Genomic DNA, 17,090 nt, shown 5'->3' on the forward strand with positions numbered 1-17,090 from the left:
CACTCACTCAGTTAACTTTCCAAAGTCTCCCCGGAAGCTTGGATGCTTTAAATACATTGGAGTTGGCAAACCAAACTCTGTATTTTAAGAGGAGGTTTAGAAGAGAGGTTGTTGCATGGTGTTTATTAGCTGCTAAGCTGTTAGAAGTAGAAACAGAAGACATCTCTGCATAGCAGTCTCACACTAGTGCTGAGCACATTACAACAAAACTATTTGATTAATACAGTGGCCTCTGCCAGCTCATGGAGCTCAGAAGCAACAAGGACAGAATTTGAACCCATCCGCTAAGCTGGGCTCTGTGTGCAAAAGCTGCCCTTTGACTACTGGTACCACCCCCAGGATTTCCTCTGCTCCCTAGGTGTGAAAGTCACACATGTTCAGACTCCATCTGCTTCTTGACACACACAGCCAGGAAGAGAGTGGTACCTTTTTTGCAGCCTCATGAAATGATCCCCAGCCCAAACACTGAGGGAAGACTTGCTGGTACTGTACACCCAGGGGGCACAAAATGCCCTAAGCAAGTTGCAATGCAACCAGACCTGTTGTCGAAAGGACCTGCCTTGATGATTAGAACCACGTAATATATCAGAAATGCATATTGAAAGTTTCAGCTGTGCTACTCCAGCTGCTCTGTGTCTGCCACAGGATCGTGTGGGGAAGCAGGGAGGCCAGCTTACTGAAAGCAGGGGACACACAGTCTGGCTCAGTCATTAGATTCCCAGGTACACAACCCCACTCTGTACCAGCACTGGGCTTCTAGCTCTGGTCTAACAACTCCCTTCCAGTAAAATCCAGTCCCCAAGGGGAGGTGCTTATGGAGACACTAAAATCAAATGAAAGGTGTTACCCCTGCCTCTCTCTCATTATCAGCTCAGCAACTGACTCATGATTCACAGTTTCTAATTCTCCATCTAATACTTTCTGCTGTATCAATACAATTCTCACAGGCACCATATAATTTCTACTTCTAACAGAAAAGGAACAGAAAGAGAATAGCCAGAACATAATAAATCTGGAGTAATATACTGCTTTCAAGGGTTGGACTTAACTGTGTCTGTGTGCTGATAGACAGTAAATGGCAGCACTGAGAGTGCCAGAGCAGCTTGTAAAGCTGTTTTATTCCTGCCCTGTATGTCAGGGAAAGGAAAAATGCCTACACCAACAGGGACCTGCCTCCTCCTGCTCCAGGGGAGTAGTTCTACAACAGCCCCTGTGCTGTGAACACAGCTCCTGTCACCCTTCCCTTTCCACACTGTGACTGCTGGCAGCAACAGTCCAGCCTTGTCCTGCAATGCTGAGGGCAGCCTGGTGTCACAAGTACATGAAGAATGAATGTCAAAACTTCACAGCTGGGTCTTCCTGCCCCGAGTGTGAGTCCTTTACTCCCCACAAGTTTGCATATGTTGAACATGTGTGTAAAACATCCTCTCTGACCACGTGGGTGACAGAGCTCAAGCTTATGTCCACTTCTCCTATGCACAAATTTAAGCCTCTGTATACTAGACCAATTTTTTCCCCATTAGTTTGTGGGTTTCCTTTTTTTTTTACTCTTTCTTTTCTGGGTTTTGGGGCTGTTTTTCTCCATGCAGAAAAGAATGCTGTCGGTGCTTTTGGAATAGCTTGTAAGCAGAACACATATTTACTGAATTTTCACATCCTTCCAGGCATCAGACAAGATCCATGAGACAGCAGCTTTTTGTGCTAACCTGCTAGGCACCTAGCACACTACATATGGAGTTTTGCAGAGGAAAAAGATGCAGTCATACTAAAAATGGCTCATGGTGGGAAGGCACACAACCTTTGTGTACTGATTTTACAACCCTATCTCCAGTCTCTCTTCTGTCAGAGATATATTCCTACTTTTGAAAGAAAATGTTGAGGTGATGAGGTGGGAATCAAGAAATTTAATCCCTGTCAACTTTAATAACTGTCTCCCCAATAGCATTTTATGACATTGGTGTGCTCTCCTAGTCAGCAGAAATACTGGAGTGCTATTCTGTGTGTGTGTTCTACCTCCTAACAAGGAAAAGAATCCCCACCTGGCCAATGAAGAGATATTTTGGGACAATAATGAATGCTGACAAAAAAAACAATTGTTTTCAGTGTTTCTGAAATGTCAGGAAATTTGGAGGGCCTTTGCTCAGGGTTGCTGATACCAAGTGTGCTGAACATTATCCATGTGGCATCTACTTTCTCTTCCAAAGAACTGCACTGAAAAATTAACTTCAAACTATCTATCACGTCATAAACCCTTCCCTCTCACACCATCTTTATGAAGGAAGTTTAAAAAAAAAAAAAGTATCAGAAGAGGTCTCACTGCCAGCATTTTTTTTTAATAAGGTCAGTCCTTTAAAAGATATCCAAAATTTGCTCTCTCTTTTTCATTCTTGCTTTTATTTTTAGTGCTATAAACTTTTAATAATAGGCAATAAATGAAACAGTTCCATTGTCTGAAAAATGAAATGAGCTATCTGTGCACCTCCATAATCCATCCCATATGGCTGATCTTGCCATTCCCAGTGCATGTAGGATTCAGGACATCATTTCATTGTTTGCTGGGGAAGCCAAACTATTGGCCTAAGTTTGTGCCTTCCTGGCTCTCTTATCCTAGACAAAGCTCAAAGAGCATTTTCAGCACAAAAAACTTTTATTTACCTCAGCTGCCCACATCTGAAAGGAAAGTGCTGTTTTTTGTTTCAGCCTAGAGTTTTTTTTTTCCATTACCCTGTTGAGTTTCCAGGCTGTTTTCCTTTCTAGCTTCCTCCTGGATAAGGAGCTCCTGCAAGCATCCCACTGTCAGATGAACTTTACCCATTCTCTAAAAATAGTCTCTGTGGCATTAAACCTGCACCCTCACTACCCAAATATTTGGCTAGCTGAGCTCCATATGTCAAAAACTGGTTTCTCAATCTCTTGAAGTTCAGGAAAGCAATCAAGTAACAACCTGCCTTATTCATACATTATGTGGGTATCCTTTCACCACCAGGAAACTTCTCTTTCAACATCAGGAACTTCTCTTATTACATTTCTATAGATACTTTATGTGCTTCTGTAAAACATGAAGAATGCCCAAAAACCAGGTAGAGGGAATCTCTAATAAACAGGAACTAAGGCTTGGCCATCAAACACAGGCTGCCTCTGCAATTCAACAAGGCTTATGGTTAGATTCCTGAACACCATTATTTAACATGGTTTGAGTGCTCAAAGACTGCAAAACATCAGCAAGCAGCAGGGTTTAGCAGTCTCTTGCATTGATGGGGACCACAGTCATAAGGAAATAAAGGGGGAGGCTGCAAGCTGATGGAAGTGAAAAATCTGAAATGGAAGCTTATTTTAAAATCAACAGTCACCTCCATAATTTCTGCAGCAGGAGACAACAGTGGAACAACAACAATAAATAAGTGGAGGGAAAATATCCATCTCCATTTAATAGAAGAGCCTCAACATAAAGCAGAAAAAATATGTCCTAGGAAAGAAGTGGCTTGAATTGCTTTTCTTTCACCATGCTCTGCTTTTCCCCTGGGAGTTCTTTCCTCCATCATATGCTAGCAAACTATAACCAATGTCTGACTCAGTATCCAATGCCACTGGAATAGTATGTCCTGGAGCTGCCTCAGAATTCTGTTTCTCTTGCTGCTGCTACACCTTTATTTTTCTTTTAAGACCTTATGCATGAAACCTCTCGAATATATACTACTGACTTGCTGATTCACAAATGGCCCTTCTTCAAATTACCCTATTTCTTTTTCAAAGGAGACCTACATTTTCAGTGGCGCCTTCTCCAGCCACAGTCTGATGCACTCCAGTAGATTGAAGCTGTGGCAAGGACATGGGAAGTTGCAGAGTATCATAATTGTTTTTTGACCAGTGATCCTAATGAGATCACAAATTCACAAAGTAGAGAAAAGCCATCCAGCACAGTTAAGAAAAGTCCCATATGGAGAGTTCTTTCACACACAGCTTAGACTTTAACATTTTTCTCCCTGGGAATATCTGTGTATGTGTCCTTTGGGAAGGAGGCAGCTGAGCACACGTATCCTCCCCTAGCTGACAACAGCAGTGCAACTGCAGCCAGACCCCTGCTTGTGAGGCAGACGCCTGACTTCTATATATGCTTGCAAATACCTTTGCCTGGTTTTTTCTTCCTAAAGCCTCAGGCTGCTCCCTTTGATGTGTAATACCTTAAAGATTTTAATTCCTCTTTACATCAGCAGAGAGCCTTACTGAGCCCTCCCCACAGCTGCAGCCATGTAGCAATTTCCTGCCCTTTCTTAAATCAATGAGCTACAAAGATCAGTAATTCCCAACCTTTTCAGGAAACTGTCCAAATTCACTGAGCTAGGACCTTATTAATGCCTTCCACATTAATACAGCCCACCATGTACCTGGATGCAGTTGGGTCTCCCCAGCCCAGCCCCCAGTGCAGCTTCCCCTGCCCATGGGGAAGATCTCGTACTCAGGACACACACTGCTTTCCCCACGCACCAGAGGAGAGCAGAATAAAAGTCACTTATGCCTCAAGGAGAGCTGATTATCACAGCGGGGGCAAATGAGAGTAGCAACATTTTTACACACACTTTCAGTAAGATGAGAGCAGAGGAGCTGAGCTATGAAGTCTCTAGGTCAGTTAAATGTCTTTGTGACCATAGAGAGCATAGCACTAAAGTGAGTGGTGGAAAACACAGGGCAGTTGCCCATTCATGAACACTGACCTTAGCAAACCTCCTCACAAGGGAGGCAGCAGTCCTGGTAAACACACACAACAGGAGCATGCAAGTAAAACTGAATTACAGTGCCCATGGGCACAGCAAATGAGGGCTATGCACACAACCTTTACTCTACTCTACACACTCAGAGCTTTGCTTTACAACCCTAGGCTTCTTGTAATGTAGTCATATGTCTAATTGTATAATTAAGGTTTAAAGCCTTTTTTACACTGATTTAAAGGATACCTACATCATTCAGACATGAAATATTTAAATCTGCTGCACATTCTGCTGCAAGACTCACGAATGGCAGAAAAAGCTGAACCACTTTGGATTTTCTTACTCTTTTTTCCTAACTCTGTAATATCTTTTACTAATACAATGGGGAGATTGATTAAAGCTTCATTTTAACTACTGTGAGATTAAAATATTATTTCTTCTAAATAATATTTAAGGTGTTTTACTTAATTTTTCCATAAAAATCATGACAAAATTAAGCAACACAGTCAAAGTGAAACAATTGGCAATTTCTGGAGAAAAAATGAAATTATTTGAAACAAGTACTTTTTTTGCACTTTTATCCTGCATACCTATGAGAAACTCTTTTTCTTGTAACGTAAAACAAGCATTTGAACTCCAAGTTTTGGCATTTCCTGTGAAAATTAAAATTCAAAAATGCCTTCCACCAACTCTACATGTAATAAAGACTAATTATTTTGCACAGGGTTAGGCTGTGACCTATTTGTCTGTTTTACAATCTGCAATCCCCCATTTTTCTATCTATTTATCTTCGTTCTTCACTTTAATTTAAAAAAAAAAAAAAAAAAAAAAAAAAACCTTTTTCAGCCTTAGTCATATGCCTTGTGCACTCATCAGGGAAAGGAAGGAAGAGATCAGTGAGGAAACACAAAAAGGCTTATGTTACCTGTTTCTCCCAGAATCTCTGAAACCTTTGGCAAAGGGGTTTCTGTCAATTTTTAATCTGGTGATCTGAAAGCAAGAATAAGAGAATTAGTTAATATCTTCAATTTTTTTCTTTCAACAAATGAAAATTATGGATGATTAATTACCATGATTAATTACTATTCTTGCCTAAACCACCTGGACAATGACCTTTCATACTTACTTCCCCAGACCTCTGTTAAATTTACCCTTCCTTTATCCATTAACAGATAATCTGCTTATCAAAAAATGGCACCAGGGACAGAAATCTCTGTAGCATTTAGAAACCTGGCACAATGCTGGGGCTGAAAAGTTGTTCCTGAAGTAGAAGCACACCAGGTGCAAAACCCCAGGAGCTGTAATTTATCAATGGCCATGTGGTTTGGGAAGCAGGCACTCTGCTCAAGTTTGGCTGCTGAGTTAGCTCAACCCCAGATATCCAGCAGCTGGATGCAACTCATGAACCTTCAAACAATGCTGAAGAGAAAAGGCCAAAGCACAGGCTACAGCCACCAAAGACGTCAGGTGGCCACCCAGTCACACATACAAGTTGCTCTTGTTCTGGTCAATGTCTGTCTTCAAGAGTTTTCTGATCTGGAATTTTTTTTTTGTCCTCCTCTAAATAAAGGAGGTAGCAGTCAGATGGAGTGCTTTGGGGAAATCTTCCTTCCTGCTTTTTTTTAAAGCATGAATTCCATGTTGATAAATAAAGAATATAACACAGCCTTGACCTTGCAGCCCGTGGCATTATACTCCCTGTTGGTTATTTCACAACCTGGTGTGGCACAAGGGCTTCCCTCTGCCAGCCCCAGCTTGTCCTAGAGATTCTATGTTTGTAATAAGAGTGAGATCTCCAGATCCAACCAAATTTGAGGTGGTTTTGCTGAAACTGCTCAGAAGGAACTAGTTTAATACAGTCTGATCTGAAGGGGATTTGCAGGTGTTTTGCTTCTGTCAGAACCAAGCCCTTACTCTGAATATTAACCTCAGATCTGGAATGCAGCTCCTATTTTTGCAGAAGCTTAATTTGTGAACTTAATTTCCGCTAGCCTGACTTTGCAGCTGTCCTGGGACTTGTGTGTACAGAGACAGATATGTTCTGTGGAGGATGGAATTACAGCAGAGGGAATCCCTGTGGTGGATTTGCTAACATTTTACAATTGTTTCCAGAGACGCTTCTCCCAGTAAGGCAAAGTTCTGCAGCCACTGGAGGACATGCAGGCAGATTCAGGGGATTTAAATTTGGTTTTAATGAAAAGGCTTCTTCAGCCCACCAGAATCTCCTTACTGGTGTTATAAAAATGTGATTGTGCCCCTCAAGTTATTTTGAACAAAATACCCAGACATTTGCAATTCAGAGAGACAAATGTCAGTGTTTCTTTACTGTGAGGCAGCTCATAGTACCAGTCCCTGACAGGATCCCTCCCTTAGCACCTCCCTCCCTGTGCAATTATGTCTTATAAGTCTGATGATTAAGGAAGAATGACAGGCTTATTTCCTTTAATTTCTTCTCCTTTCCCTATCCTCTTTCCTTGTCTCATCTTCAGTAAAGATTTGTGGAGTATCTGCATTTGGGCAAGAGGAAAGAAAATTTTCCGTACTGCAATGATAGCAAACCCAGTAGTGTGTTGCAGTATTTTTGATCCATTTTGGATCCTTACTTAAATCAGTTCAAGGGGACCAGACTGAGAAAAAAAAGTTGGGAGTCATAGGAAGAAAAAGAAGCAGTCATGGGAGAATTGTCTGCACATGTGCTCTCTTCTGCATTGCAAAATAAAAAAAAACTATAACTTTTCAGTAAATTGTTAGAATTCACAATTATTAAAAATTGGTTAAATATTGTGATCCTTCTGCAGCAACATCTTTTCCTCATGGTATCTAAAGTCAATACTAAGTCTCATCACTGGGAACTATGCAAGACCCGAATCAAACACAAATTATCATAAAATCACAGAATGGTTTGGGTTGAAAGGGGCCAAAAAGATCCCGTTTTTGTCAAACCCACCTGCCATGAGCAGAGGCACCCTCTAGATCAGGTTGCTCAAAACCCCATCCAACCTGGCCTTGAACACTGCCAGGCATCCACAGCTTCTCTGGGCAGCTATGCCAATGACTCAAAATTGTCACAGTAAAGAATTCCTTTATAATATCTAGTCTAAACCTACTTTCTTCTACTTTTAAGCCATTCCTCCTTATTCTGTCACTACGTGCCCTTGTAAAAAGTCTGTCCATCTTTCTTGTAGGCTCCCTTCTAGTACTGGAAGGCTGCAATTAGGTCACCCCAAAGCCTTCTCTTCTGATCCTTACTTACAATAGGAAGCATTTTGCTTACCCAGTCTCCATGCTGCTGTCCATCCTCTCAAAATGTAGGAGAGGAGATGACTAATTCATTTGAGGACTAATGCAAAAGAGTTGTTAAGTACCTCAGCCTTCTCATCAGTTGTTACCAGCTTTCCAGCATTTTTTATCAGGGGGAGGTACACCTTCTTTAATCTTCCTTACCTGTAGAAGCCCTTCTTGTTATTCTTTGCATCCCTTACCAGGTCTAGTTTTGCCATGACCTTCCTCACTCAATCTCTACGCAGGGTACCTGTCTTTGTTTCCACTGCCTGTGCACTTGTCTCTTTCCCTTTCATTTGCACATTAGGTTTCTGTTCAGCCATGCTGGTCTCTTGAATTCCTTGTCTGAATTCTGGCTCCTGGGGGCTGCTGGCTGTTGGCCTGTATAGAAGACTACCTTAAAGATCTTCCAGCTCTGTTCCATACCTTTTTCCTAAGGGCAGGCTCCCAGGAGATCCTATTGACCATCTCCTTGAAGAACTAGTTTACTTTCCTAAATTTCAGATGTATAACTTGATTCCTTACTCCGCCCCTATTCCTCAGGACATCCAAGGATGAGAATTTCAGTTTATGTGTAATATATGCATTCAAAGGCTTATTTTATGAACAAACTGATGAGATTGGACTTCTTCAAAACTTTTTCCTTCACTGCTGAAAAAACCCAACTGCCTTGTCTCTGAGATAACTGATCTGGAGTAGCTGTACTGCCTTCAAATTATAGCGAGGATAGGATACTGTAGTTTTGTACCATGAGTTAGCACAGAAATTTAAACACAACACCTCCTTACAGTTGATCTTAGTTACTTATTTTACAGTAAAAGTTACAGCCATCTTATCTTCAATGTGGTTTTCTGGCTAGATACTTCATGTCTACACAATACCTCAGAGCAAGCATTTTCTTTTCTAGCCTGTAAAGTGTAACTTTTCTATGTTTTTCAGAGAAGTTAGTGTCTCAGTCACAAAGAAGACACTGTTTTTTTATGAATGTACAACATAAAAGGAGCATAAAGGATTTACCTGTTGATTTTGGTAGGCTGTTACTGTGGTGAAAACAGTCTCAGGGAAGTTGAAGGTTTTCACCCCATCTCCTGAAGGAACTGGCTTTGTAGGAGAAAGATCACTGCTGAAATCCTTGCGGATGACATGAACACGGGGCTGATACTTATGCATTGAATGTAAGATTATCTGAAGAGAAAACAAAAGGAAACGGGTTTGTTTGCCCTCAAAGTATTTTACACAACATTCAGATGTACAAGAAAACAGGGATGGAGTAAGAGCAAATAGGGAGAAAACTATCCTTTTCTTACAAGCATGTGTGAGACAAAGTTTGTGCTGTGAGCAAAGAGAAAGGTGCTTTATAGGGTCAGGCGACATTTTGAAGAAAAGCACTGAAATAGCAAAAAAAGCTCCATAAATCTGGAAGCAGACACAGACACGTGTGCCCAACAGGACACAGGAGCATCAAAGCAGCAGCAGTACCCTTTCAAGTCTGAGAGGAGCAAGGCTGGGACAGCAGGCACAAAGATTAACTTCTAACTTACATGGCCTTGATCATCAAGCTCGTTGTTGGTCAGCTTGAGCTTGTCAAAACTGACCACCTGCCTCATCCAGGTGTCTCCAGAAGCCAGGGAGTCAGGGTGGATGTAAACCCTTGGGGGCACTGGGGAGTCAGCGTTGCCAGCCACCATCCACTTGGAGCTGTGATACACATACCTAAAAGAGGAAGGGTAGGTGGTTAAGGAAGGTTGTTACTCACTCACTGCAGGATTATGCCCAGGGTTCCCCCTCCCCTGCCACCCTCATGCACCCCAAGCTCATTTGCAGTCAGGGCAGAATGTCCTTTATTGCAACCTCCTACCTTCTAAATGAAAGCCAGATTACCCCTGAGCCACTTGTTCAGACTTGATTCCTTATTAAAACCACCTTGCAGTTATTTTCCCTGTAAAACTCTGCCACATGTGACTTCTCAGCTCCTTAACCCTCTCTGGGCCAAAGTAAGAGACTGGAAAATATGGGTAAACAAAGTCCTCTTTGAAAATATTAATAATTACCCCGCAATTTCTGGAAATCTGCATTATATGTCATACCAGTCTTTGGAAAACACATGTGGCTTCACCCAGAAAGGGCAATAGCCAATGAATGCCAGTAAAATAATTGATAAAACAGAATTCCTGGTTTGAAATGCTGCAAAACAGGAAATTCCATATAATGTTACATACATTGGATTAGAGGAAAAAATATTTTTGTGTTCCTGGTCTTTTATGATTTTTTGGTGTTCCTAATCTAGCTATCCTACATACATCATAAATTTTTCTATCACAGAAAGAAGACACTTTTTTTGCCTAGACACTTTTTTCTCCTGCCCTGCAGCTCCTTCCCTCTAAAGCATTTCACAAACAGTTCCACTGACAACTCTGACTTCTGTGCTGCGCCTCATTGGGTCTCTACTCAGATCTGCTAAGATGTTCCTGTCTTTACCTACTGTGACTCATTGCCTGTATTTTCACAAGAAATTCAGGGTGGGGGGAAGGAAGAGGGAAAAAAGGAGAAAAAGAAGAGGACTCTTTTCCTTTCCTGTTAGTTTGCCATATGTGTCTGCACAAGCTAACCAGGACAGAAACAAAGGGTAAGAAAATAAATGTATTTTCCATGTCAGTATTGTTAGAATCACACTCCTAGAAAGTGGAAACACGTTCAGCTGAGTATCAAACACTATCTTGCTGCTTCCCTGAAAAAGAATTTTCTTGAGAAAAACTGTACAATTTGGGAGCAAAAATGTGGTATTTAGCCTTTGAAGCAGTTCAATTCTGAATCCTTGAAATGTGGTCCAGTCAAGACTATTTGGAGAAAAGATGTCCTCTCAGGGGTCTTTTAATAAGAATACATGTATCATGTCAGTCAGGAGAGTTTTCTGGGATGCAGAGTATCATGAGTTTTCCAGAATATTTTTCAAGATCAGAAGCCCATTAATATCAGAGAAATCTCTTCTTCCTGTCTTTAGCTCAGCAGTGGAAAGTTTCTCAGTGAATCCATACTGTAGGTAAGGGATCAATATTCACTGAGGCTGCTGTGCTGGACAGTGAGCACTTTTGAAACAGAAATTACCCAATCCCATTCAGGCCAGACCTGAGGAGCCTGGATTAGTTCAGCTGCTTCTAGACTGTTCCTTTCTTGAGGAAGTAGTTTTAGGGGCTGCAGACCCCTCGTTGATAACTCCAGTTATCATTTTCCTCAGACAGCCATTACTAATTGTGTCAATTAGAAAATGCATGACAGAGATCTCCTCAACTAAAAACTGATGCTTGAAAAAAGGAAGGTTTCATCCCAAAAGTGCAAGAGACTGTATTAAAACTCTGTGTCTAAAGATTCTGGTCAAATTACTTCTGTTGGTGTAAAAAAACAGGGTCTCCTCCAGCACACCTTTGCAATGTGTTTAATGGTGGGTGTCTTTCCTACACTATCATTGACAGCAAGCTCTTACAAGATTCCCAGCTGTGCCCATGAAAAGCTTACCTGTATCTCTTGTTATCCACAGGAACAATGTCCATGGCAATATAATACTGCTGGTGGGGATCCAAGCCTGTAATTTTCACCCTCATGGCTGGAAACATTCTCCTAGGAAAATAAGAGTAGAAATAAGGAAGAAAATGGTGAATAAGGAAACTGAAGAGGATCCTTGTACCTTGCTCTGGCACCAGAAACATGCTACTTTACACAGCCTAGTCCTTGGCATGACTCCTCTGGGCTTGGTGTGAGTAGAAAAGACTGTGCTGAGAGTGGTTTGAATCTTCAAATTTTTCCCACTTAGAAAAAGGGGTAACAGGATAATAACCTGCAAGTAATGATAAAATACTCACAGTCAAGCACTCTGTTCCCAGTTCCTAGCAGACAGTTTTGCTGTGCTTCACACAAATTGTCCTCTCTGAGGCATTTCTATAATGGGCAGTGTGCCTTTTACCTTGTGCTTTTCCCACTGGCCTTCCATCTATAATTCTTCTCTCACATTCCATTAAATGCAGAAGCACTTTAGTTCTCTCTTCTTTTTTTTTTTTTTTTTTTTTTTTTTTTGAGACTATCACATTTCAGTATAGAGCTTGACAGTACTGAGGTAACATTTAAAGCAAATACATAATTCTGAAAGTTCCTCTCACTCTCATGTTTATAGTTATTTAAGAAAAAACATCCCTCAAATTAATCTGCTTATTAAGAATGTATTTCACATTCAATAGAAACATTGGTATTATTATCATGGTTTCCTTGAAGTCCTGGTAGTGTTTTGTGCAAACTTTTTAATAGATGTTGTCTTTTCTGTGCCATATGATCCAAATCTATCTTAAACATTTTCTCCTGATAGACAAAGTATGGAATTCTAATCAAAAAGAAGCAATTCCCAGTCTTTTTCTTCTTGTCTGAGCACAAGTTAAGCTCTGCTAAACACAGTCACTGTTGTGGAAGTGTTTGCAGCAATTATTTCAGAAGAAAACAGATCAGAATAATTTTAACCTTAAAGCACATTAGTGTTAGTGTGGCTATCGTATAATTTCTTCTTACAAATTTTATAGTGGCCAGTAGACCAATTTCTATTCTACACCTCCCTCAAAGAGCATGCTGGGGGAATTACTTATGCCATATTATATTTGCAAGTAATGTGGTATTTTTACACCTTCATAAAATCTGAGGAGCTGAACTGAATGAAGTGCAGAAGGAATCGAGCAACACTGAAATTAGAGCAGACAACTGAAAGAAATCCTGTATTGTTTCACTGACTGTTAACTCAGACTGAGCTCTACATGAGGGACTACTCAGCCTTTATCTGAGAGAAACTTAAGCTGAGTTCTATAGGATGATGTTACTCAACTAAATTACTTTTGCCTAGAAAATACAGATCTTTGGTAGGACAAACCCCGAAAGTACTGGATGCTTATACAAAATCATATTCTGCTTCTCTGATAAGTTGACATATCCTTGCAGGATGGAAGTATGTGGATGTAGGGAGGATATTAAAGAGCAATTTTAAAACACGATGCCAAAATAGTACAAAAGCGTACAAGAAATTATTCTAGGAGCCATCCCTACAAACCATTGTGACAGTTTCCCTTTTATTTAGAGAGAAGTGGTGAAATGTCAGAAAGAAGATTTAGTTCTCTTTTCAACATTTTTGTTTCTCAAAGTATTGCTAGTGAACACAGCCTGGAGGAGGAAGAAAACAGAAAAGCTTGTGTCAGTATCTCCAGACATGTCTCTCAAACCTTGCACGACAGGGATGTGACCATGAGAATCTACTTCATTCTTTCCCAGCCAAGCCACATAAAGCCACTTGCAGAAGAGGGTGGGAAGGAGGAGGAGGTTGATGCTCAGCCTTTGCCCTACCCACAGCGCTTTCATTTCAGGCCACACTAAGATAAGATCTGACCTATTAGTCACTGCATCTGCTCTGGAAAGGGGCATTTATCATGGGGGGTGGGGAGAGCACCGCCCCACAGCTGCCACAGCACAGCCAACACGAGTAATGAGAGATGTAAAACTGTCAGAAAAATCGTCTGCAGAACCCTTCAAGGAGAGAGCAATTTGTGCAACTGATGGTGTGAGTTTGCTAGTAGAATGGCTAGAGAGGAGGTGGGGAAGAAATAATGGATTAGTCTTCAGTGGCTTGAGGGCATTACCTTGTTTCTGCCACAATGCCTCATTAAATCTGCCAAGCCAAATGGGTACAGGATGTGGCATTTTACAGTCCAGCTCTCTTTAATTAGAGAGAGGTGACTTGGGAGGAGCTAAAGAGGTAGGTCATGTTTCAGAGGGTTGATGAGAAACCCAGGATTAAATCAGAGTCTCTTTTGGTTTAAGTCGGTGCACTCTGTTGGGAAAATTGAATGTGCTGTGTGTCCCAAGAAGCTCTCTCCAAATCTGCAGCCCTGTACAAATCTGTGTAAAGTTGCAGTATAGACTGTGGGGTTGTTTACTTATGAAATACCTTGTAAAAGATCACCACAGACCATTCAGCAGGCTTAGAGGTTAATCTCTAAAATTATTGGAAAGAGGTCAGCTGATCCCACTACTTTCTCTAAGATTTAAGTGTAGTTTTAAAGTTTTTCAAATTATTGCTCTTTTTCTTTTTTTATGGGTATAAAAGTAACTTAGATTTCTTTGCCATAAAGATGTGGCCAGGAACCATTATAACAGGTCTATGGCAGCACTGCTATGTGGAAAGAGGAAAATTGAAAATGCAGAGGCTAGTACTGGAGACTTAGGGATGTGCTTGTGTATAATACTGGTAAAGTCTCTGCTCTCTGCATTTCCTCTTGGCTGGCTCTTGGTTGCCCAGAGGCACCAGCCTTATACAAAACAAGAGGCTCAAAGGTTTGAAAGAAATTCAGGCCATTTGGATATGGCTGTATTAATAAAGAGTCAAGAATCTTTCATCAAGAAAGGTATCAGCTTCATAGCAGCTACAGACACGAAGGCTGTCTGTTTTCATAGGGAACATGTGATAACATCTAATATATTTTAGGAGGAGGTTTTATATCAGCAGCAGTTTTGGCTTATCGAGTTATTTATATTTTAGCTTTACCACTCAGCAGGAAAACAGTCTTCCTAAACTTAGACTCTGAACTTACACACAGTATCCTTAAGGGGAAATACGTGATACAAAATAAGTTATTAGAACAGCTTTAGGACCACTTAGAAGTGTTTCAAAAAGCATTTTAGTAACAACCATGGCCACAGTCTACTCAATTTCTGTTTTCCTCCATAATGAGACTGAAGTTTATGAACATCAAATGTGAAGAAAACTAATGGCAGATGAATATCCTAGGACTTAGTTAAAAATTACTTGCCAGTGCAGGAGTGTACTCATATTAAGAACCATGTTTAGGAACTTTCAACCAAAAAGAAAGAAGTGTTTGGGTTGTGGCAGCTAATTCCATATCTTTTCATAGTGGTATTTAAGATTTTGTTTTAAAATATAGCTCAATTTTACTTTGTGCAAACTGGTAATAAGAGGAGAATCACAGGTATATCCCCAAACTGGAATATTTTTTCCCAACAGAATAAAGCTTCTGTTTCTTACCCTTAAGTTAGGAACTTAGATAAGAGTAGATTTGTATAAGGGTGACATCAATTAAATGCAAACCCTAAAATGAAGGGATGTTCTCTTCAACTGTAGCAAAAGAAATAGACAGAATAGTCATTCCCCAGGCATGAAAATAATCAAATTGAGAAACTGCAAAACAATCTGATTGAGGTCTGCAGATTAAGTATGCACAGTGTTTTCAAAGTGTGAGTTTACAGGGTAACCTGAAGTTATTCTTGTTATTTCATATCTCATATTTCCTTGCATTTAAGACTGATGCCAAATGTGTGTTTCTTTAGAGAAACAAATGTGTGAGGAGTGAAGAAAAGGAAGGCAAAGCAAGGCAAGGAAAGGAAAGGTGATGGAGGAGTGCCCTACTGTTTCCCTCTGCAGCATGGGATCATGTAGAGATGTGTGTTTTGAGACAAAAAGCCAAGGGCAGGGCTTGATAGCAGTTTATGAAGGAGAGGGAGACCAGCAGATCTTCTCAGTTGCTCCCAAAGGGGACATTCTTCCAGAAGCTGGAGCAAGCAGCTCTAAAAATCAGTTTGGTAGCTGTGGCCTGCCAACCCTTGCTCTGAGAAGTCCTCTCCATGGGCCCCTTCAGCATCAACAGAGCTTCATTACAAAATCTCTGCTGCTCTCTCTGAGGAGCACTTTGGGACCTTCTTTCCACTGGAAAGAAAAAATAACCTGGCAATGTAAACAGCCCTAAGTGCTTTCTACAGACAGCTCAGACTCATGATTTCAGGGAGGCAAAGAGACTGCAAAGTAACACTTGACCTTTCAGGAGGGACAGAGAAGTCAGGAGAGGACAAGGTCAACTGTTTCACTCACTGATGGTTTTTTCAATCTTACTACCAATCCTGGCCATCAGCATTTTGGTTTGAGCCATCCTGCAGCACAGATATGATAACTGTGATGTGACAGATGAGATAATTTCCCCTATTGTTGAGATGAGATCTTGGCTCTGTTACAGGTAGAACCTGTTTTCCCAGAACAAAGCCTCTTGGATGTGATGGTATGCACTCATAAAACCACTTCCATAAACAGTAGACAGCTGTTCCCTTCCAGAGGAGAACTCCGAGCACTCCCTATAGTGCATTCCCCCAGGAATAAGTGTACATTTTTTCTCTACTTTGAGCAGCATTTCTATGCATCAGTTAACAAACAGTTACCCCTGCAGCTCAGGTGACCATGGACATTAGATAGGGATTGTAGGGATGTGGGGTAGGTTTCAAATTCCTCCACTGATGCTGCCAGTATGATAACTGTTAGTAAAGGGGCATAGAGAAAAAGAGTTTAAAATTATTTTAGGACTAGTTGTTCAAGTCAGTATGACCTGGAGCTTAAGATAAACTATCTTGTCCATAGTCCAAGGTTGCCTTTCAAACAAAAAAGAGAGAAAGGTAAATTGCAAGTTTGAATGACTGTGGCTGACAGTCATTTGCATATTTTACACAAAGAACAAAGGTATCTTTTTATAAGCATCTGATTAAAATCTAAATAACAATGTTTTGATGGAAAGGAAGAAGGCAGAGTTATAAGAGGACTGGAGAAAATTTAGGGAAACAGACAACAACAACAAAAAAAGCCATCTATAAAACACAGCATCAAGAAAAGAAAAACAACAAAGCTGAATTAGAAGCAAGTGAAAGTAGGAGTCTGAAAGTCAAAAAGTGCAGTGTGCCTGACACAGGCAGGATATAGCCCCAGAAATATGTTTGAAATGAGAACTTAGGTTAGAAATTAGCATTACACAGCAAGAGCAGAGAGACATTGTGGGGACAGGCAGGAACTAGGCTTTAAAAGTCATAGAAAATTAAGGAAGAGGCTGTAGTTACAGGCAACTCTAGTCTGTAATTATAATGGCTTTCAAAACAAGAAGGCCTTATGAGATTCAGGGTTTCCAAAGAGAAAGCAATAGGAACAAAATCTTCTGTGGGGAAGGAAGCAGATGCAAATTACTCTGTGTGTCTCTAACAATTTGAATAAGTAGTAGGAAATCTTCAGGGAATAACACCAGTTTTGCT

The 17,090-nt window shown here is 40.7% G+C and overlaps 1 protein-coding gene across 1 annotated transcript in view; it reads right to left on the minus strand.

The window, feature by feature from the left end:
- The window catches only part of TBX15 (T-box transcription factor 15), a 90,032-nt gene that overhangs the window by 16,596 nt on the left and 56,346 nt on the right, over window positions 1–17,090 (minus strand). Inside the window, exons 3-6 of the mRNA XM_079321086.1 lie at window positions 11,502–11,603; window positions 9,530–9,701; window positions 9,006–9,173; window positions 5,632–5,696 (exon numbers count right to left, since the gene is read on the minus strand). Of these exons, the coding sequence (XP_079177212.1) occupies window positions 5,632–5,696; window positions 9,006–9,173; window positions 9,530–9,701; window positions 11,502–11,603 (507 nt within the window). The remainder of the gene's footprint in view (window positions 1–5,631; window positions 5,697–9,005; window positions 9,174–9,529; window positions 9,702–11,501; window positions 11,604–17,090) is intronic.

The sequence above is a fragment of the Erithacus rubecula genome (genome assembly GCF_903797595.1).
Source record: "Erithacus rubecula genome assembly, chromosome: 1".
NCBI lineage: Eukaryota > Metazoa > Chordata > Aves > Passeriformes > Muscicapidae > Erithacus > Erithacus rubecula.